The sequence below is a fragment of the Macaca mulatta genome, chromosome 1 (assembly GCF_049350105.2).
Source record: "Macaca mulatta isolate MMU2019108-1 chromosome 1, T2T-MMU8v2.0, whole genome shotgun sequence".
NCBI lineage: Eukaryota > Metazoa > Chordata > Mammalia > Primates > Cercopithecidae > Macaca > Macaca mulatta.
The window spans coordinates 173,692,541-173,715,510 of NC_133406.1; the positions used below are offsets into that span (position 1 = coordinate 173,692,541).

At 39.1% G+C, this 22,970-nt stretch overlaps 2 protein-coding genes across 19 annotated transcripts in view; one reads left to right on the plus strand and one right to left on the minus strand.

The window, feature by feature from the left end:
- The window catches only part of MIER1 (MIER1 transcriptional regulator), a 63,785-nt gene extending 63,118 nt beyond the window's left edge, over positions 1-667 (minus strand). For 8 of the 18 annotated variants that reach the window (XM_077954453.1, XM_015141853.3, XM_077954496.1 and 5 more), the window contains exon 1: positions 562-667. In XM_077954453.1, the coding sequence (XP_077810579.1) occupies positions 562-624 (63 nt within the window). In that variant the 5' untranslated portion in view covers positions 625-667. Of the gene's footprint in view, positions 1-123; positions 457-561 lie in introns of those variants that run through there. The other 10 variants (XM_077954503.1, XM_077954527.1, XM_015141894.3 and 7 more) reach the window with 3 other exon arrangements.
- A 136-nt stretch (positions 668-803) lies between these two features.
- The window catches only part of DNAI4 (dynein axonemal intermediate chain 4), a 107,310-nt gene continuing 85,143 nt past the window's right edge, over positions 804-22,970 (plus strand). The window contains 3 exon segments of the mRNA XM_015141821.3: positions 804-907; positions 910-994; positions 19,160-19,334. Coding sequence (XP_014997307.3) covers positions 826-907; positions 910-994; positions 19,160-19,334 — 342 coding nt within the window. The 5' untranslated portion in view covers positions 804-825.

Below are 22,970 nucleotides of genomic sequence, written 5' to 3' on the forward strand. Positions count from 1 at the left end.
GTCCCAAGGGATCCTCCCACGCGCTAGGAGGACCTCATTTCCTCACAGTAATACCCTATTCGAGTCTCTCCTCCCTCCCTGACTCCATTCGAAAAGGGCAGGTTGGCCCAGGGCGCTGCTCACCATAAAGGCTGCAGTGCAAGCGGGAGCCTCCTGGGACTGGGACACAAGTGAGGGAAATACAGGAGAAAGAGGCGGAGCCACAGCGGGTGGTCAGCTTAGCCCCACCCCGACTGGGATCAGGGACCGAAGCGAACGGGGCGAGGCGAACTCACTCCGCAGCGGATTCCCAGCGCGCCGCCGCCACCGCGAAGGCAAAAGGGCGGCGCTGGGAGGTAGTGGGCGGTGGCGGGGAGGGAGCTGCGCATGCGCCTTCGGCCGCCGACGGCGAGCAAGCCAGGCGCGTTCTGAGGCAGCCCCTCCCCGGAAGTTAAGGGTCTTCCGGGCGGTACACTGCTGTGGGGGAGGGGAAGGAGAGAAAGGGGACTGAGGACACCTCAGGAGCCCCTCATCCCAAACTGGAACAGAAGGGGAAAGATGGCTTGTGGAGGCTGCACTTACAGCCGCTGCCGCTGCTGCCGCCGCCACCTTCGCTGCTGCCGCCACCGCCTGAAGAAGCCCCATCCATCCGCCTGCAGCCGGGAGACTCAGAGCCTGGGAGGGGCCTGAGGCCCGGGCCGCCCGCCTCCTTCTTCTAGTCGTCGTCCGGAGCTTCCTCCTGCTCCACCAACCCTCTGCCCTCCCCTCCGCCTCCGCCCTCCTCCTCGGCCTCGTGCCGCCAGCCAACCGCGCGGCCGCTTGTTGAGCCAGAGCTCCACCGTCGCCATGACGCCCGGCAAACATTCCGGATCCTCGGCCCGAACCGCCAACGCAGGGGCTTGGAGGTACAGGGACTTCAGAGGCGGCCAGAAAAGGGGTGGTGGACCACTCCCCAGCTGGTCGCCACCATGCCAGTCTCTCCGGCAGGCAGTCACAAGCAGCAGAACTTCAGGTTGTAAGTTCCGGCGTTAAAACCGTAGTCCATCCCCCTGGGTCCCGGAGGGAGCCCTTCTATTAATAGATATTTCTGGATTTGGAAAGGGCCGTACCCCAACTGGGTTCATTCTCTAGACCTCGAAGCGCCCAGGCGACAAATGGCTCCTTTATCGACCTACCACAGTCTTTAAAAAAAATCTCTACTGGGCCGGGCGCGGTGGCCCACGCCTGTAATTCCCAGCACTTTGGGAAGCTGAGGCGGTTGGATCATCTGAGGTCAGGAGTTCGAGTCCAGGCTGGCTAACATGGTGAAACCTGGTCTCTACTAAAAATACAAAAAGTTAGCCGGGCCTGGTGGCACATGCCTGTAATCCCAGCTACTTGGGAGACTGAGGCAATTGCTTGAACCCGGGAGACGGAGGTTGCAGTGAGCCGAGATCGTGCCATTGCTGCCTGAGCAACAGAGCGAGACTCTGTCTAAAAAATAAAATAAAATAAAATCTCTACTGCTGTGCTTGCTCTGTGAGAAAAGACCTGGTTTGTTTAGAACCATCCTTCCTCCTAGCACTTCTAGTTTGTTAAGGCCTGCAATCTCTCAAGCTTGATGCCTTCATGCTGTGCCCAGACGTTCAAGAGCCTCAGCTTCTGTGAGCCACCAGGCCAAACATTGCTGTGCTCTGTAGTAGAGGTATTTTATTGTCCTCTACTCAATACCATCTTACCTTAAAACTAATTCCTGCTTCCAGCATTCTACTGTTATGCATCAGTTGGACAAGACTGGAGAAAAGCACACAGCTATGTGGACTTGTCTTTAAATGGTTCCTTAGTACTGCCCATAATACTGTCCACTAAGTTCCTCCAAAGTTCCTTAATTACTTGTTTTCTCTTCCCCTCTCCAATCTCCTCCACCTCAGCTAATCTTTCTTCAGCGGAACTTGTTGAGAGTTCTTGGGAGAGAACCTTGCATTCTCTCTCGAATATGGTACTCACGCTTTTGTCCATCCTACCGCTCCACCAAAACAGCTTCTATGCAAGTCAGCAATAGCCATGCAGCCAAATACAATGGCTGATCCACAGTTTCATTCTTTGTTCAATGAAGCAGCGTTGGTCTAGTTTGTTACTTCTTGAGCTTTGAAAAGCTGTATTTGGGTTCTGAGAAACCACTCTTCCTAGTTCTTGTCTTAGTTCGTGGTTTCTCCTTTTCCAGATCCTTTGCTGGTATCTGTTCCTCACTATCATAACTAAATACAATCATGCATCGATGGTGACCCTTCTGAGAAATACCTTGTTAGGCAATTTCAGCATTTTGCAAATATCTTCTAGTGTACTTACACAAACGTAGATGATGTATGGGCTACTATACACCTAGGCTACAAGTGTATAGTAGGCTGTACACCCAGGCTGTAGTAGGCTATACATCGAGATTTGTGTAAGTACAGTAAATGGTGTTTGCATAATGATGAAAATACATTTGTTGCTTCTAGGCTACCAACCTGCAGCATGTTACTGTACTGAATACTGTAGGCAATTGTAACACAATGCTAAGTATTTGTGTATGTAAACATAGAAAAGGTAATGTCTTGTGCTTGAATGTTGTGACAGCTACGACATTGTTAGGCAATAGGAATTTTTCAGCTCTGCTACCAGATCACCATTGTATATGTGGTTCATAGCTGACGATCCAGGACTGTATTGGTGTTGCTGGGTCAGTCCATAAACCTCTTCACTCTGATGTCTTTAAGTATCACCTATAATGATGATTCACAAATGTTCATCTCTGGCTAAGACCTCTCCCAAGAAAACAGACTTTAAGAAAAAACACCTGCACTTGTAAGTCAATGAACATCTCAAAATTCACATCTACAACTAAGTGTATAATATTTTCTCTCTTTTCTAATTAACTGCCATCTTTCTCATTTTAGTAAATGGCAAATTCCACTCTTTAATTACTCAGGTGAAAAACCTTGGGATTACCCTTGACTTCCATCTTATACCTCACTCCATAAGCAAATTTTACCATTTCTACCTGCCAAATAAATCCAGACTACCACTCCCATGTAAATCACTGTGTTACATTGTGATACCCACCTAAATAGTCTCCTTGCCAACACCCTCCAGGTAGTAATCAATGTGGTTCTGCCCGAAACATTTCTCAAGTTTTTTCCATTTCACTCAGTAAAACTCTTTACAGGACCCCAGAGGATCTCACTATGGACTCTTCCCTTTGCCTAATTACATTCCGTGTTGTTCCACAGCACATGAGGCACACTATGTTCCCCCTTTGGAGCCTGTGCTCCAAAGTAATATAAAGTAATAATACTTCACCCTTGGAACTCTTCAATCCCTCACCTTTGCTTGAATTTTTCCATAAAATTTATTCCTGCCAGGCGCAGTGGCTTATGCATGTAATTCCACCGCTTTATGAGGCTGAAGTGGGCAAATTGCTTGAGCTTGGGAGTTCACAATCAGCCTGGGCAACATGGCAAATCCCTGTCTCTACAAAAAATTGAGCCAGGTGTGGTGGCATGTGCCTGTAGTCCCAGCTACTTGGGAGGCTGAGGTGGGAAGTTTACTTGAGACTAGGAAGGTGATGCTGTAGTGATCCATGATCACTGCCATTGTATTCCAGCCTGGTTGACAGAGTGAGATTCCATCTCAAAAAAAAAAAGTTTTTCTGCAAGTTTATAGTATACCTGCTTATTAATCCGTCTTCACCTAAGGATAGTACTCCAAAAGGGCAGAGATTTCTGTTTTGTTCACTACGGTATCCATTGCCTAGAATGAAGAAGGTGCTAAATAAATATTTGCTGAATGAATATTTACTTCAGTAACTTTGGTTACTGCTTATCTTGTATGGTTTTTGTTTTCACCTTCAGGTATGGAAATTTTAAGGTAAAATGAAATTGAATTTATTAAATTGAAAAATACAAAAACTGTCCAACTCATAGTATGAAGTGTAAGAAAAATTCCTTTGGGAGTTTCTTAAATGTTGACAATTTCATAACATTATTGAGGAAAGAATGGGGTGGGAGATGGGAAGTAGTATAACCTTTATTTTTTGCAGTAGCCATGTTATCTAATTAAAACGAAGTTTCACAGACAAGTTTACAACCTTTTGGTTTGGCCTAATTTGTTATTTCTCATCTTCCTCCTTTTAGGACTTAATCCTGACCTTGGAAAGGATCTCATGAAGCAAATATTTGTCAATTTTCCACTTTCTCTTTTCCTGTGTTAGATCCTTGCCTTTAGCTTTACAATATTGGACAAGTCTACCATGGCAATAAAAACAACTGCTGATTCTTCAACCCTTCATCCTATTTCTCTGTCCAGTGCCTTTATATTCCTTACATGTTCATGTTTCCTTTTGATTTTTATTTAATGTTTTTATCTCTGCTTACATTACTCACCTGTTCTTGAATATTATCCACTTTTTCCATTAGAACCCATACCATATTAATCGTAAGTATTTTAAATTCACAGTCTTACAGTTACAAAATATCTGTCACATCCGAGTGTGGTTCTGATACTTGCTTTGTCTCGTCACACTTTTTTTTACCTTTTGATATGCCTTACAATTTTTTGTTGAGAGCTGAACATATTGTATAGGTAATGTGAACTGAGATTAAATAGGCTGGTAGTGTTTTATGTTTGTGTGGCTAGGAATTAGGCTGTGTTTACTGTTTAGTTGTAAGTGTGTAAGGCATCATTTTCCTCTACTGTCCTTGTTTCTGTCTCTTAAAATTTCCCTAGGGACTTCTTAAATAAAGTCAGCCTTGCAGTTCTTTCCATTGTAATCCCATTATTATACAGGAGCCCTGTAGATGTGGTGGTGAAACAGGATAGTGACTCCTTCACAGGTGGGAACTGAGGTGCACAGGCACTGGCAGGGGCAAACTCCACTCACTCGCTGCTCCACCCCTCAAGGGAGGTGGAGCACAGGTGCGTGAATGGAGGAGCCAGAGTGAGTGCTTTTGGGCGCCTTCAAGAGTGAACTGCATACTCGCTCCCCAGCAGTATCTAGGGGAGGGTACCCACGACCTCTGAAACCCCAGAGGAGGTGTTACAGTGCCCTTTTAGCTTTGCTGTCTACAAGTGTTAACAGCTCAGTGGAGGATCAGCATGACAGCCTTTTGCACCCACACTCAATGGCACCTAAGTTCTTGTCCAGTGTCCAGGAGGAATGAGGTTGCGTGAGAGTTGAAGCTGGTAAATGCAAGGGATTTTATTGTGATAAAAGTGGTTCTCAGTGGGAAGAGGAGCTGGAAAAGGGACGGAACAGGAAGGTAATCTTCCCCTAAAGTTCAGCCATTCCCAGCAAGATTCCTCTTCAAAGATACACCGTCAAGCTGTCCCTCTGAAGTCAAGCCACTTCTCTCTGACGTCCAACCATAGTTTCCAACGTCCAGCTGCTTCTCTTTCTGCCGGCTGAGCCTAAGGTTTTTATGGGCACAGGATAGTGGGGCAGAGTGGGCCATGGGTGATTTTGGAAAAGGCAGCATTCAAGCAGGAAAACACAGATGTATGTTCTTACTTTGGGCCATGATTCCAGGCTTGAGGGTGGGGCCCTTGCCAAGGACCTGCCCTCTTCTGCCCTGAATTTCCCTGCTTCCTATTCCTATCAGTGGGAAGATGTAGGGGGAGGGGAAGGGTTTGACAATCCTATGATTAGCTCTTAGTGTTTTAATGGGCCTTTGTCCCTGAGATGAGACCTTGACAAGTGCTTTTCAGTACATTTTTTCTTTGAGGGGGAAAAGATGGCTAATGGGGGCCAGAGTTGGGTATTTCCTTTCCCCCATGTCAGTTAGACCCTGATAAAACTCTAGTTAGGCTCTGGTAAAGTAGTTGTCCTTGAGTGCAGGTGTTTGTTAAGGAGAACATAACATTGTAGATGTATTTTAGAATGGTTACTTCCTATCCACCTGCTAGAACCATGAGGAAATTTTTCTTTAATCTTCATCCTGAGAACTTTGTGGCCACATAGAGGTAAAGCTCATGAAAGTGTAGGGGCCCCCCAGAATATTTTCTCTCTCAAGTTAGTCTATACTCAAGTCTTCAGTAGTTAGCTAGTTGCTTTTTAATTGCTGGCTTCAGTGGCATTTTCTGCCCCCAGTAAGTTGTGATTCTCTGCTTTCAACTTGTCTCCAATTTTCAAGGTAGTTGTTTGTTCTTCTTAAATAGAGGAAGAACTGTTTTATGAGTTAATGTGAGATTATTTTATTGTCCATCTATTCACTTTGAGATGGCTGTTAGACTAGAGTTATCTAGTAGTCAGTTATTCATATGAGTATGTGAACCTCAGAATTTGAGACAGGTCTCAGTTAATTTAGAAAGTTTATTGTGCCAAGGTTCAGGATGTGTGCCCGTGATACAGCCCCAGGAAGTACTGGCAACATGTGCCTAAGGTGTTCAGGGCACAGCTTAGTTTTATACATTTTAGGGAGGCATAAGACATCAATCAATATATGTACGTTGGTTCCGTCCAGAAAGGCGGGGACAACTTGAAGCAGGGAAGGGGGCTTCTAGGTCACAGATAGGTGAGAGACAAATGGTTGCATTCTTTTGAGTTTCTGATAAGCCTTTCCAAAGGAAGCAATCAGAATATGCATCTATATCAGCGAGCAGAGGATGACATTGAATAGAATGGGAGGTAGGTTTGTCTTGAGAAGTTCCCAGCTTGAATTCTCCCTTAGCTTAGTAATTTTGGGACCCAAGATATTTTCCTTTTACGTTTCCCCCATTTCTTTTTTAAAAATCTTTGGAGAAAACATTTTAGAAGAAAATGAGTCTCTGGTCTCGCGTTTTATCTGATCTGTCATGGCTAGGACAGTTTATTCCTAGATGGGTTAGGTCCCAAAAGCTCATTTTTAGCATGAAGTCTCATGTCCTGTGAAGAAGAAATGGGGGAAGAAGGGAGAAAAACAACAACAAACAAAAGAACAAAAGAACAATCCTGGAAAAATTGATATAGGCTATATTACTCTGAAGTCCATATATCAGTAGGTAGGTATGAAAGTGGCTTAGGTATGTAAACAGGTTGCTGTTATTTTCTTCTGAAGTTTAAGTTTTCTGGCTTCAGTTCACAGGGCTTTAAGAAAGCACAAGTTAGTTTTCAGTGACTCCAAATTAGGAAAAATAAGGCAAAAAAGAAGGAAGAAAATTGAAAACATTATTTTGAAGACTTGTAGCCAAGAAAAATTAGAATTTGGTCCAAACTGTAGAAAATAATAAACATTGAGAAAACATTAGGAAAGACTAGAATCTAACAACAGGTCTACTATAGTTTTGAAATGTAATTTTTCTCTCCAGTTTCCCATTTTTACTAAAGACAAATCATGGTACATCTGGTTTGCTTTATTATACTTGGCCTAATTTTTCTATACAGTGCAACAAGAAATTTTTTACATAAGCTTTTAAACTGGCTCTGTTGGACTTTCATAGGAGGAATCTCAGATAAGACTTTTATAAGCCAAGCCCAGCCATGGGTTTATGCAATCAAATACCTATGAGTTGGGTGAATTTCCTCTCCTCTTGAGGTTCCAGGATAAACCTGAGGCTTCTGGGCTTGTCAGAAAGTGACATTCTTCACTTAGCACAGGTCAGAAACCCTGTACAGGCACTATGTACACAAAATATGAGGCCAGCTTTTCCAAGGGCTTTATTGGTTCCATAAATCACATTTGATTCCTTAAAGGAAAGCACACCATTTCAGTCAAAGCCTTGGTAAAATAACCAACTTCTCCAATTGTGTCCTGTTACAAATTAAAACAGATTGTTATTGCACTTGTGCAAATAACTGTATTACCATAAGTTAAGGATACTCACAAATATTTCCAAATTCTGGAGAAATCAGGTAGTAAAAAACAAATATGCTCAAAATTTTGTTCATAGGAGTATACTAAACTCTTAAAAGCTGTCAGTAGCTCAAAAGAAAAGTTTCAAGACTCTAGAAAACAAAGGATAAGCAACATTTAAAGCAAGAGTTAAAATGATTGCTTTAGTCTCCTGTCAGTTCAGTTTATGGAGTTAACTACTGTTCTTCTTGATAGTCATGAACATTTCAGCTCTCCATGAGAATCCTGAAAGTTTTTTTTCCCCCTGTGTTGTAATGTCACAATCTGCAAAGTTACCAGAAACCTGCATTTAAGAACACCTGTTAGAGTTCCGTAGTTGATTATAGAACCACCTAAAAAGGACCAAAACAAGAGAACAATTGTCCATGGATGACAAAAATTTTAGGGCAACCGTAATCAGAGACACAACGGACAAAGAAATGTGTTACCTCTGTGGCACACAATAATTTAACAACAATTATAACTACTGATAATGTACATAAGTTATATCAGAATTATAGGAGTTTCCCATCATTTTGGAACACATACCAATAACATTTATACAAATACAGCCCAATGAAAACCAAACATCATTTCATATTTGGCAATGCTTCCTATCTAATTTTTATACCAAATAAGCCAAATTATGTCATTTTTGGACTTTAGGGGAGCTAATATCTTAAAAGATTAATTAGGTCAGGAAAAGACAGTTTATAAATTGATTTTGGAAAGCTTATAAAGTATCAAAGGTTTAAAAGACTTGATATCATGAAATAGGATCATAGGTCATTGTAAAATAAGTCATTCATTTAACCAAAGTGATCACTCAAGGATTTCAAAAAAAAAAAAAGGCAAAAATCTTCATTCTTTGAGAAAGGAGACATAATTTTCCAAACAAGCCCTAATTAAAACAGCATGATGTCAATTATATTTATTTTTCAAAATTTTATAAACTATGAAATTCTAATTTTGACTGTAAGATATAGCAATATAGCTTCTAAATGTCTTTTATAACCTTTATTAAGGAGTTGGTTAATGCTTCAAGAAAACCTTGTTAATCTGACACAGGGGCCCATATATTGGTCTTACATCAGTGTGCCTTTGACATTGATTAATTTATAGAGAAACTGAACTTACTTTCTCTCTTAAAATCAGCCCTTAAAATCCCACACACCAACCTCTTTCACAATAGTCCCTGGGCCTTGAAGAGTTGAATGGCTTTAATTTCTGGCCCTGTGTCTCAGGGATGCAGTTCATTTTGATTAGCATCTTCTATGGGGCCTGGAGATAAGGCTTTAATTGCTGTCAGTGTTAAGATTTAGCAGGACTTGTCCTTTTAGACCCAAGAATCAAAACCCTGTAACTTAATGTCACAAGTACTTTAGGAGCACATACAGAAAGATACATGGATGTAATAACCTTAATTTAAAAAAAAACTTAATCTCAGTTTTTTATTCCTATGCAAAGCAAAACAATATGAGAACTTGATCATATACAAGTTTGTTTGTTTTTTTTTTAATCTCTTATTGTGATTTACACCAATTGTTCTTGATGTGCTTGGACTTTCTGGTTTGTCCTGAAAGTCCCTCCTTCTTAAACAACCAGTCATTTTGTTTTAGGACTAAATTTATCATATGAAATTCTTTTTTTTTTTTTTTCAGAGTCTTGCTTTGTTGCCCAGGCTCCACTTCTGGGTTCAAGCGATTCTCCTGCCTCAGTCTCCTGAGTAGCTGGATTACAGGTGCACACCACCACGCCTGGCTAATTTTTGTATTTTTAGTAGAGATGGCTTTCGCCATGTTGGCCAGGCTGGTCTCCTGGGACCTAATATCCTGGAATCCACCCACCTCAGCCTCCCAAAGTTTTGGATTACAGACTTGAGCCGCTGTGCCTGACCAAAGATTTTTTTCTCTTATAAAATTATTCTCTTTAAGCTTTCTTAACACACAAAAACCTCTTTATTTTTATAACTTTCTTTACATTTCTGTTATTTCCTGGTTCCTTTTACCTTGTTTTATGTATAACCTTTAAACTGAATTAGACAAAACTTGTTCACTGTTTTTATAAAAGGACGCACTCTTTTATTTTTACCAAGAATGTTTTTCTACAATATAAACTTATTGGAAAATACTCAAATAATGAAATATCAATTATTGAATTTAATATAACCTTAGACTCTAAACTGTGACAAGCTTGTCTACAAGTATTTATCCCATTACATTTACCTACTTATTTTGTTTATGTGACATATGAAAACTGCGATAGTCATGATTTAAAGTTATGAAACTGCCATAGCAAAATTATAACTGAGACAGTGAAAAAGATATAACCTAACTGATTCCACCTTGCTTCTAACCTCCAAGCTGTCCTTGTTCATTCCTGGGCATAGGCAAAAGTAACTTTGGGAGGTACTTTGTTAATAGTTTAGCTTTGAAACAAAGAGGATAACAGTTCTTTCCCAAAACAAATCTCCTTACTGCCTGTGGACTAGACTGCTTAAAGCTACAGGATTAGAAGTTATGGTAATCTTTCTAAATAATTCAAGATGTAGGTATTATCATTAAACCAATATTAATGTCTTATTTGTTAAAGATTACAGAGCAAAGGTCATTCTGTCTTGGGCTGGGTTTATGGTTTTATAAACCCTTTGCCAAATTTTGACACCTTATAGTATTTGTCAGGGATAAGTATGAAATTACTTGATTAATAAATGCAAACAAAATGTATGCTGGCAATTCTTAGGACATTTCTAATGTTACTTTACCACTAATTTTAAAGCTAGCTTATTTATTAAAGATTTTGCTTAAGTTACATAAACTCGAAAAAGCATTTGACTAGTCTTTTCCTTTTTAATACCTGGTTTAAGCGCTTTTATTTTTAAAGCCAATTAGAGCTCTTTTACATATTTTTAGTAGTGAAACATTGTGTACACAACATGTAAATACATAGACGTATTAGGCATACAGATTCATAAAAACCTTTTTTTTGTTTTTTCCTATCTCAGATTTTCTGATTCTTGATAACCTGTTTCACAACCTTGGGCAGTCATCAGCTAAATAGCCTTAAATTTGCATGTTAAAGGAAACAACTTGGGTGAAAGTCAAATAGCAAAAAAAAAGATGCAGAGAGAAAAAGTTTGATGTGCTAGAAGGAAATGAAAACAGATTTAATTGCCAATTAAACATAAAATTATAGAAATTATAAAGGTCTTTTAAATACACACACACACAGAGATTCTATAGCTTTTACTTCAGAGCTTTTAGCCACGAGGTAAATACAAATTCACTGGCTTGCTAAAAGAACTTGTTTTTATCTTAATAGAAAAGTAACAGCAGATTTAGAGCAGGCAGAAAAGGAAAAAAAAAAATAGAGAAAAAGAGGACTTAGGAACTCTATAGTTTGCAGGTTGACCTTGAAAGGTGCACAAAGACCATATTATTTCCATTTTACATAAACTTTGGCAAGTAGAAGTTGTCATGCACGTCCGTGTGAAGAGACCACCAAACAGGCTTTGTGTGAGCAATAAAACTTTTTAATCACCTGGATGCAGGCAGGGTGAGTCCGAAAAGAGAGTCAGCGAAGGGAGATAAGGGTGGGGCCGTTTTATAGCATTTGGGTACGTAAAGGAAAATTACAGAGGGGGGTTGTTCTGTGGCGGGCAGGAGTAGGGGGTCACAAGGTGCTCAGTGGGGGAGCTTTTGAGCCAGGATGAGCCAGGAAAAGGAATTTCACAAGATAATGTCATCACTTAAGGCAAGGACGGGCCATTTTCACTTCTTTTGTGGTGGAATGTCATCATTTAAGGCGGGGCAGGGCGTTTGCACTTCTTTTGTGATTCTTCAGTTACTTCAGGCCATCTGGGCATATACGTGCAAGTCACAGGGGATTCGATGGCTTGGCTTGGGCGCAGAGGCCTGACATTCCTGCCTTATATTAATAAGAAAAATAAAATAGTGTTGAAGTGTTGGGGCAGCGAAAAATTTTTTTGGGAGGTGGTATGGAGAGAGAATGGGCGATGTTTCTCAGGGCTGCTTGAAGCGGGATTTGGGGCAGCGTGGGAACCTAGAGTGGGAGAGATTAAGCTGAAGGAAGATTTTGTGATAAGGGGTGATATTGTGGGGTTGTTAGAAGAAATATTTGTCGTATTGAATGACTGGTGATGACCTGGATGCGGTTTTGTACGAATTGAAAAACTAAACGGAAAACACAAGGTAAGAGAAGGAGAAAAAACAGGTATTGAAGGACTAAGAATTGGGAGGACCTAGGACATCTAATTAGAGAGTGCCCAAGGAGGTTCAGCATAGCCTTGCCAGCAAAGATTATTTATTTACTTTAAGAGGGAATTTAGAGTGGCGGTTTGGGATAGCACTAGGAGATATCAGCTGTGATGGCTTGGAGAAGCGGTGTAAACCGGCAGTGTAAACTCGAGCAGGGCATTTATGAGTAGTTGAGAACGGTGAATAGGAGTATGACTAGACAGAAGACGGTAGGGATGAAAGTTTTTTGGGATGCAGTCTAAGTTGATCTGGTGTCTGGAAGGAGACTGGGACCTAATAAAAAGGAGTGTCCACACAGGAGCTCAAATGGGCTGTAACCTATAGCATTCCGAGGACAGGCCTGAATTCTGAGAAAGGAAAGTGGTAAAAGTATTGTCTAGTCCTTTTTAAGTTGGTGACTGAGCTTGGTGAGGTGTGTTTTTAGAAGACTATAAGTCTGTTCTATCTTTCCTGAAGATTGAGGACGGTAAAGGATATAAAGGTTTCACTGAATACTAAGAGCCTGAGAAACTGCTTGGGTGATTTGACTATTAAAGGCTGGTCTGTTATCAGACTATATAGAGGTAGGAAGGCCAAACCAAGGAATTATGTCTGAAATGACAACGGTGGCCTTCTCAGACCCTATGGGAAAGGCCTCTACCCATCCAGTGAAAGTGTCTACCCAGACTAAGAGATATTTTAGTTTTCTGACTTGGGGCATGTGAGTAAAGTCAATTTGCCAGTCCTGGACAGGGGCAAATCCTCAAGCTTAATGTGTAGGAAAGGGAGGGGGCCTGAACAATCCCTGAGGGGCAGTAGAATAGCAGATGGAACTCTGAGAAGTGATCTCCTTTAGGATAGATTTCCATGATGGAAAGGAAATGAGAGGTTCTAAGAGACGGGCTAGCGGCTTGTAACTTACATGGAAGAGGTTATGAAATGATGACAGAATAGAATGGGCCTGTGAGGCTGGAAGGAGATATTTTCCTTGGTCTAAGAACCATTTGCCTTGTGTGGGAAGAGATTGATAGGTGGAACTTTCAGCAGGGGAGTAGGTGGGAGCGGCCGATGTGAAGGAGGAAAACTGCCGTGAGGGATAAAAGGAGGAAAACTGCCGTGAGGGATAAAAGTTGGAACGCTAGTTGCTTTTTTAGCTAACTTGTCAGCATAAGCATTGTCCTGAGCGATGGTTGGGGGAAGAAAATAGATTTTGGAAGTTGTGAGAACTGTAGAGAGTTGAGCATAGTTTGTGATTTTTAGGGCCTCTAACAGTATTAAAGCAGTGGCAGCCGCTGCACGCAGACATGAGGGCTAGGCTAAAACAGTAAGGTCAAGTTGTTTGGACAGAACCCTGATTTTATAGCAGGTCATTCAGAAACAGGCCACAACCTATTTTTTTCAACTGCCATTCAAAGTCAGAGGTAGTCTTATGGGACTGAGCTCTCTGCCTATAGGATCTGAGACTATCTTCAGGTAGATAGTGCTGGAATTGAATTGGAGGACACCCAGATGGCATGTGGGGAGAAACCCTACACATTTGGCCACAGAAATCTGTATTGATTGTTGTGGTATGAGAGCAGAGCAAAAACAGTTTATATTTTTTCCACACTCAGGTACTGTTGTAAGCATTAGGGATACAACAGGGAATAAAAGGGCCTAAAGTTCCTACCCTCACGGAACTTAGATTCCAAGGGGAAGCAATAACTGATTCACAAGATACATAAGTTAAAGATACACTATGTTAGATAGTAAAAAGTTCTAAGGAGAAAAATAAGGCAAGAAGATAATGAGGTACTTGAGAGAGAACTTTGACACTTTAGAAAGGGAAGCCAGGGAAGGCCTGAGGCACAGGGGCTGCCCCTGTTGTTCTGGTATGTGGCCATGGGGTGATTAGGGCAGGTGAGGAGAGGGTAGTTTTTCATTAAAGACCTAAAGAAAGTGAGGATGCTAAGCATGTACCTGTATGAGAAAGAGCATTTCAGGCAAAGGAAACATAAATTCAAGTCTTTGATAGGAAAATGTGCCCAGCATGAATATAAAAGATGCCACTGTGGCTGAAGCAGGGTAAACAAGGAAGAGATCACTAAAGATGAAATCAGAGGCCTAGCTGTATGCATGTAAGACTTTTAAAGTCATAGTAAGGACTTAGGCTTTTATTCTGAATGGGATGGTAAATGAAGGATTTCGAGTAGTCATATTTTATTTTTATTTTATTTTATTTTATTTTATTTTATCTTATTCTTCTATATTTGTTAGAGACAGGGTCTCACCCTGTTGCCCAGGCTGGAGTACAGTGGCGTAATCATAGCTCACTATAACCCTGAACTCCAGACCTCGAGCAATCCTCCTGCCTCAATCTTCCAAAGTACTGGGATTACAGGCATGAGTCACTGTGCCCAACCCTTATATGTGTTTTAAAAAGGTCGTTGTGGTTGTTATGTGGAGGATAAACTTCAGGGGATCCAGGTTAAGTAGGAAGATGAAGCAAAAGGCTACTGCAGTAATCCAAGAGAGATAGGATAGTGTTTGGACCAGGATGGTAGCAACAAGAGTGGTGACAAATGAATGGATTCTAGATGTATTTTGAAATTTTTTTTCACCCAAGCAACTGGAAGAGTAAAGTTGCCTTTAACAAAAATAGGGAAGAGTTTTAGAGGAGTGGATTTGCTGGATGGGGTGAGGGTGATGTGGTGGTGGTGGTGGAGGTTAATGTCAGGAACTTAGTTTTGGACATGCTAAGTTTCAGTTAGTGGTGTCTAGTAGGCAAGCAGATGTATAGAGGAGAGGTCTAGTTAGAGATATACATGTATTTGGGAATAATTTTTGCATAGATTACGTTTAAATCATGGCATTAGATGAGTTCCCAGACTATGAATGTAAATAGAAAAGAGAAGTGCAAGGATGATTGCCACAGAAAAGGGAGGAGGAAAACCAAGCAAAGAGAATGGCCTGCGATCCAAGTTAAAAAAAAAAAAAAAAAAAAAAAGAAAAGAATGAACAGCTGGGTCAAATGCTGCAGGTAAGAAAGATGAAAACACTTGAAATGACCATTATTAGAGTTAGTATTGTGGAGGTGATTGGACCTTGGTAATAATCCTTTTGATGGAATGATAAGGGCAAAAGCCTGATCAGACTTTTCAAGAGAGACTCTGTGTGTGTGTGTGTGTGTGTGTGTGTGTGTGTGTGTGTAGAGAGAGAGAGAAGAGGAAACAATAAATAGGAAATCTTTCCCAAGGGGTTGCTATAATTAAAGGAAACATGAATGATTGATAGCTGGAGAGACAGATGAAGTAAAGAGAAGTGTTTTTTGTTTGTTTGTTTAAGATGGTAGAAATAACAGTTTGTTTACATGCTGAAGGTAATAATCTAATAGAGAGAGAAAAACTTATGATGCAGAGAGAGAGCTGCTAGAGCAATGTCCTTGAATAGGCAGAAAAGAAATGGAATCTAGTATGCATGTAGAGGGAGTGACCTAAACTGTAATAATAGAGAATTCATTCAGAGTAACAAGAAAGAAACAGAGAATATAGGCACAGATATAGGTAAGTGCATAGATGTGACAGTGCGAGCATGTAGAAGTTACCAGATTGTTTCAGTGTTCTCATTCAGATGGCTGAGAGTGAAAATGTGAGAGGAGGTTTTCATATTTGAAGAAAGAGAAGGTATAAGATAGCCTTAAAGAGTGTAGTAAAACATGGACCGAGAAAATACAGATTGCTGGCACATTAAGGACTCTGATTTAAATAATGATCCATAATTTAAAGTGAGTCCTGTCATCACAGTTGGGTATTTTTCTTCCAGTTTCATTTAGCTGCACAGGTTGAGTTAAAATATAGTGTATTATTACAAAATTTAGGTTATAGTTAGTCTAATAGATCAGGAAGTCATTGCCATTGAAAAAATAGTTTGTTATTCACAGTTCCAAGGAAGAGGGGGCCCACCACACCACAGGGGACTACCCAGAAGTAATGAGGCAGTGTAGACAACTTTAGGATTAGCTACTTTGAATAATTTCAATGGGTTCTGGAGCACAGGAGCTGCCCCTCTTGGTATGACATTTGGCCATGGGGTGATTAGGACAGGTATAATGGCACAGAGGGTGAAAGCCCCATAATGGTGTGGATTCTTGATTGTTTGGTTTGCATTTGACAAGTGCATTCCTGGGAGGAGGACTTCTCTTAGGAAAGAGGATGGAAGGCAAGAACAGAGGCTGGAGGCCAAGACAAGGTAACTTAGGCATAGCATCAGGTTTTCCAGAATAGGGCATGTGTTTGACCCATGCATGTAGGTCAGATGTTACAGCATCAAATTTACATACACTATAAACATGGTTAATATACAGGTATAGGCTCAAAGTAAGAGGATAATTGGAAATAACCACGATTTTGGTTTTGCCAGCAAGTATGCTGAAATGAAGGGAAAGGTATGGTGAGAATGTAAGTAAAGAATGATTATAATAATTAACTATCAATTAAAATAACTAATCATAACCTCAAGAGGGAAGAGATGGCATGAGAAAGATGGTACAGGAATAAAGCATGGTAGAATCAAGGGCCTGAAGGTCATAATAGGGTCGAAGGATTGTTGAAGGATTGGAGTTTGAGAGGGTATGCTGGAAAAATAGGAAGTGCTGATTGACCTTACTAAAGAGAAAAACCACAAGTATGACTATGGGAGTAAGTGTCTGAAGTAGCAAGGCAGGTAAAATTATTTATGTGAGAAGATTTCAAGGAGCTAAGAGGCCAGGGTATTTGAAGGATTACCTTCATGGACATTGAAATGCTCAAGAATTATGCCAGAAGTAGCTATTAGAGATAGAGCCAGTGATTTAGGATATGAAGTCTTCAGAGGATGATAGAAGAGAAAAGTAAATGCCATAAGAAAGTAGAGTACATGTGGTCATTGAAACCATGGAATTTACTCAGGGATAGTGTATATAGTGAGAAATCACATAACTAAGATTTGAGCCTAAACATAATCTGTAAAAGGGGAGCTCAAAGGAAAAGGGAATGGGAGGACCAGATTTTGTAAGGATAGTAGGGCAAAATGTTAAGAAGGAAGAGAATGAGAGAGTTGAAGGTAATGGCAAAAGAGTGAGTCAATTGATAAATTGTGGATTCAAGATTAATAGAGAAAAGAGAAATCTAAAATGTTCTGATTATTTGGTAGAAATGGAAAGGTCAGGAAATTAGAGGTCTCAAGGAGGTTGAAGAATAGGCTAAGGTATGAGAGAAACGAATCTGAGAAGTCAATTTTAAGAAGGAATGGTCAGCTGAAGAAGAAACAGTGAAGCTAGATTGTAGTTACAGAGCAAAAAGAGGAGTCATGTAGTAGGCAGTATTACTGACTAACATTTTAAGAAGTTGGACTGTGAAAGGAAGGAGAGATATAGTAATAGGTAGAGGAAGACATAGTTAAAGGAAGGATTTTTAAGTTGAGGAGATGATTGGGGCATAATTTTGTGCTCACAGGGAAAAGACAGAAAAAAATAAGATAGGAGACGTGGAATTATGGATGGAGAAGTGTCCCTAAGACACCAGTGACAGGTTTCAGAGTTCACATAAAAGGTTAGTCTTAGATAAGAATGGCAACTCTTACTGAGAAAGGAAAAAAAGAGGTAAGTGAGTTTGTGGGAGGTGGGAGAAGAATTTAAAGGAGGTGGCAAAATAATTTGAAGGAGTTTTTACATGATTGTTACTTTTTTTTTTTAGAGATGTTAGGGGTTAAGTTCTTATAGACAGAAGGAGAATAGGGTAGGATACTTAAATGTAAATTGTAATAGTGCACAAATGGAATTCATTCACTCATATATTTTTAAAATATTAAAATGTCCATGGTATACTAGGCATTGTGCTGGGTGCTAGGGATATAGCAGTGAACAAGACCAAGTTCCTGCCCTAAACATGCTTACATTCTCTAGAGGGGTGAACAACAAAATGTCAAGTAACGATAAATGCTATGAAGAAAAATAAAATATGAAAACTGGATTGATCGTTATTTAAACATATTTATTCTTGTCTGATTTTTTATGATTTAAAAAGTAAACGTATTATTTAAAATGTTTGGCAGCATATTTCTTTTTTATAATGTCAGGGAGGATCATCCCCATTTTATAGAAATCCATATTACAGAGTACTAGAAGGGATAAAATGATAAGGTAAGTCCTTGTCTTAAGGAATTGACAGGGTAAATCCAAAAGTGAAAAAATATTTTTTCATGGATATAAATATTTTGATTGTAACTTCTCTTCTTATTAAAAAGGGCACGGTGGCTCATGCCTATAATCCTAGCACTTTGGGAGGCTGAGGCGGGCAGATCACGAGACCAGGAGTTTGAGACAAGCCTGGCCAACATGGTGAAACCCCATCTTTACTAAAAATACAAAAATTAGCCAGGCATGGTGCTGCATGCCTGTAGTCCCAGCTACTTGGGAGGCTAAGGCAGAAGAATCACTTGAACCCAGGAGGTGGAGGTTGCATTGAGCCGAGATCACGCCACTGCACTCCAGCCAGGGTGACAGAGCGAGACTCTGTCTCAAAAAAAAAGAGAAAAGAAAAGTAGTATATAATTCAGGAAGGAACACACTATTCTTTCTCAGGCTTTATTAATCACGTTTAAATCTGCCTATGTAACTGCACTACGCACTCGTGTGCTTACTATGTGCCAGGAACTTCCTAACCACAATACAAAAATTAATTTTTTTAATCCTCATAATAACCTATAAGTTAAGTACTGTTATTATCCTCATTTTGCAGACAAAGAAACTAAGACCCAGAGAAGTCAGCATGGACTTAGGATCTGACTACCTGGGTTCAAATCTCAACCATTGTAGGAATGTTTCCCCTTAAAGCCTCTGTGACTTTATATAAAATAACATTAATAGCAACCTCTTGGAATTGTGAGGAGAAAGTGATGTAATATGTGCCAACTCTTTAGAACTATGTTTATACATAATAAGATTTCAAGTAGCTATCATTATTTCTTGTTATATGTTTAGATTGTTCACATGTTTTTAAATGAAAGTCTACTTTTTATTGTTGGTTGATTTTTCTTTTCAATCTTGAATCCTTTGCATTATATTTTAATTTCCTTATACAGGAACATTGCCACACAACCAAAGAAGTCTATTAGCTTTTTTGCTACAATGAAAGCAACTTCAGGGAAAGGATATACTGGTGCAAATCAAAGCAGAATGGCTGTGTCCAAAACCGTGCTTATTCCACCTGAATTGAAAACTGCAGACAAAACAAATCTCAGTATAAAGACAATGCAGGTAATATTCTTAGAATTCTGAGTTTATCTGAAAATGACACCATGAAAAACTCAATTGAAATGTTAAAGATAGAAAATATGCTGCTTTCAGATAATCACTCACTTGTAATTTGGAAACAGATTTTGTTAATTTCTACCACATATTATTCCATACAACATAATACTGACACTTGGCTCTATAACTAGTTATTGATAAGAAGAATATTAGAGTGGAATGAGAAAAGTCTATTCATGACCTTAAGAACTATTTGCTTATGGTATTAATTATATATGTTACAATATCTTTCATTGTTGTCAGCAATATAGTCTTGAAAATATAATAAAATTATTTGTCATAAAGTCAGTTATTGTGCCTCATTAGGAGATTTATAATTAAGAATTAACTCTTTTAAACTTTTAATCAAATGATAACATATATACAGAAAAGCATATAATATATAACTTTGAATGGGTTCAGCATTTGTTTAGATGGGACATTAAAAGAAGAGTCCATAAAAGATAAAATTCGTAAGTTGGACTTCATCAAAATTAAAACTTTTTCTCTGTCAAAGACATTGATAACAGAATACAAAGAAATGTGACACACTGGGGAAAATTATTTACAAAGTATATTTTGATAAAGTACTTATAACTAAAACGTATAAACAACCTTCAAAGCAATATTAAGACAACCCAATTTTTAAAAATTAGCAAAATGTTTGAACTAACACTTCAGCAGAATAGATAAACAGATAGCATGGGAGCACATGAAAAGATGATCAGTATTAATTAAAAACCATACAACACTGCTACGTAGCTATTAGAATGGCTAAAATTAAAAGACTGATCATATCAAGTATTGACAAGTATGTGGAGGAACTAAAACTCTCACATGGCTGGTAGACATGGAAAATAGAAAACAATTATTCGTCAACTTATTAAGTGTTAACATATACCTACTATATCATCCAGCTATTCCATGTCTAGGTATTTACCAAGAGAAAAGAAAGTATATGTTTGTATAAACACTACTACATGAATGTTTATAGTACCTTTATATATAATGGTGGAAAACTAAACCCTCATTTTATTAAACAAATACGATATATTTGCACATATGTATTTCACTTACTTATGTGTATATATATACATATACATATATATGAATACACGCATATAAATATATATGCATGTGTATACAAATAAAGTATATTTCATTTATTTATAAAAAATTATTTTCTCCAATGGTGAAAATATTTATTATACATGTATATTTTCTCCAATGGTGAAAATATTTATTATACATGTATATTTTCTCCAATGGTGAAAGACTGAAAGCATCTCTCCTAAGGTCCAAGAACAAAAGAAGGATGCTTGCTTTTACCACTTCTCTTCAACATAGTAGTGGCAGTCCTAGCCAGGGCAATTGGGCAAGAAAAAGAAATAAAAGGCATCCAGGTGGGCATGGTGGCTCACGCCTTTAATCCCAGCACTTTGGGAGGCCAAGGCGGGCGGATCACTTGAGATCAGGAGTTTGAGACCCTCCTGGCCAACATGGTGAAACCCTGTCTCTACTAAAAATACAAAAAAAATCAGCCACCCGTCATGGCAGGTGCCTGTAATCCCAGCTACTTGGGAGGCTGAGGCAGGAGAATCACTTGAAACTGGCAGGCAGAGGTTGCAGTGAGCAGAGATAGCACCACACTCTGTCTCAAATTAAATAAATAAAAGGCACCCAAATCGGAAAGGAAGAAGTAAAGTTCTCTCTGATGTGATCTTATGTGTAGAAAACTAAAAATTACACAGACACACACACAACTAAAAAATGAATTCTGCAAAGTTGCAGGATAGAAAATCAACAAAACAAATTAGTTGCATTCCTAACAATGAATTTCCAAAAAGGAAATTAAGAAAAAGATTGCATTTACAATAGCATCAACAATAATAAAATACTTAGGGATAAATTTAACCAAGAGGCCAAAGATTTGTATACTGAAAACTACAAAACACAGAAGAAAGGAAAGAATACACCAGTAAACGGAAAAAACATTTCTTGTTCGTAGATTGGAAGGCATAACAGTGTTAGGATGTCAATACTACCTAAGTGACTTACAGATTCAATACATTCCCTACCAAAATCCCAGTGATATTTTTTCAGAAGTAGAAAAACCTATCCTAAAACGTATATGAAATATCAAGAGATGCAAATAGCCCAAACAATCTTGAATAAGAAGAACAAAGTTGGAAGTCTCATACTTCCTGATTTTAAAACTTATTACAAATCTGTAGTAATCAAAACAGGGTGGTAGTAGAATAAAGACAAACATACAGTATAGACCAATGGAATGGAATGACCCAGAAATAAAATTTCACATATATGGTCAAATGGTTTTGACAAAGAAGCCAAGACTGTACAATGGAGAAAAGACAGTTTTGTCAACAAATCTTGTTGGGACAACTGGATATCCGCATGAAAAAGAATGAAGTTGGATCCTTACCTTATACCATCTACAAAAATAAACTCAGAATGGATCAAAGACCCCAAATAAGAGCTAACTCTATAAAACTCCTAGTGGAAAACAGGGAAAAGAAATTATTTGTCAACAATTTCTTGCATATGACACCAAAAGCATATGCAGCTAAAGAAAAAATATATATATTGGGCTACATTAAAATTAGAAACTTCTGTCTATCAAAAGACGTTAACAGAGTGAAAAAACCCACAGGATGGTAGAAAATATTTGCAAATTATATATTTGATAAGGTGCTAATAACCAGAATATGTAAATAACTACAAATTAACAACAAAGAAACAGCCCAATTAAAAGAATGGGCAAAGAACTTGATTAGATATTTTTACAAAGAAGATGCACAAATAACCAACAAACACAGGAAAAGATACTCAACATCACTAAGCATTAGGAAATGAAAATCAAAATCACAGTAAGACACTACTTCATACCCATTATGACGGCTACTATTAAAATAAAAAGTGTTGGTAAGACATGGAGAAATTGAAACCCTTGCATACTGTTGGTGGATTGTGAAATGGTGTGGCCACTGTGAAAAATGGTATTGTAGGGCCAGGCATGGTGGCTCACACCTGTAATCTCAGCACTTTGAGAAGCTGAGGCAGGAAGATTACTTGACGCCAGGCTCAGCACTTCGGGAGGCTGAGGCAGGAGGATTGCTTGAGGTCAGGAGTTTGAGGCCAGCCTGAACAACATAGCAAGACCCCATCTCTATAAGAAGATAAAAAAATAAATTAGCCAGGTGTGGTGGCAAGAGCCTGTAGTCACAGATGCTCAGGAGAATCACTTGAACCCAGAATTTCAAGACTACAGTGAGCTATGATCGTGCTACTGCACTCTAGCCTGAATGACAGAGCTATATCCTGTCTCAAAAGAAAAAAGGAAAGAAAAACAGTATTGTGGTTCCTCCAAACCTTAAAAGTAGAATTACTATATGATTCAGGAAGGAGTATATATCAAAAGACTTAAAAGCAGAGTTTCAAACAGATATTTGTACAACCATCTTCATATCAGCATTATGCACAATAGCTAAAAGGTGAAAGCAACTAAAGTCCTCATCAACAAATGACTGGATACACAAAATGTGGTATATACACACAATGAAATATTCAACCTTAAAATGTAAT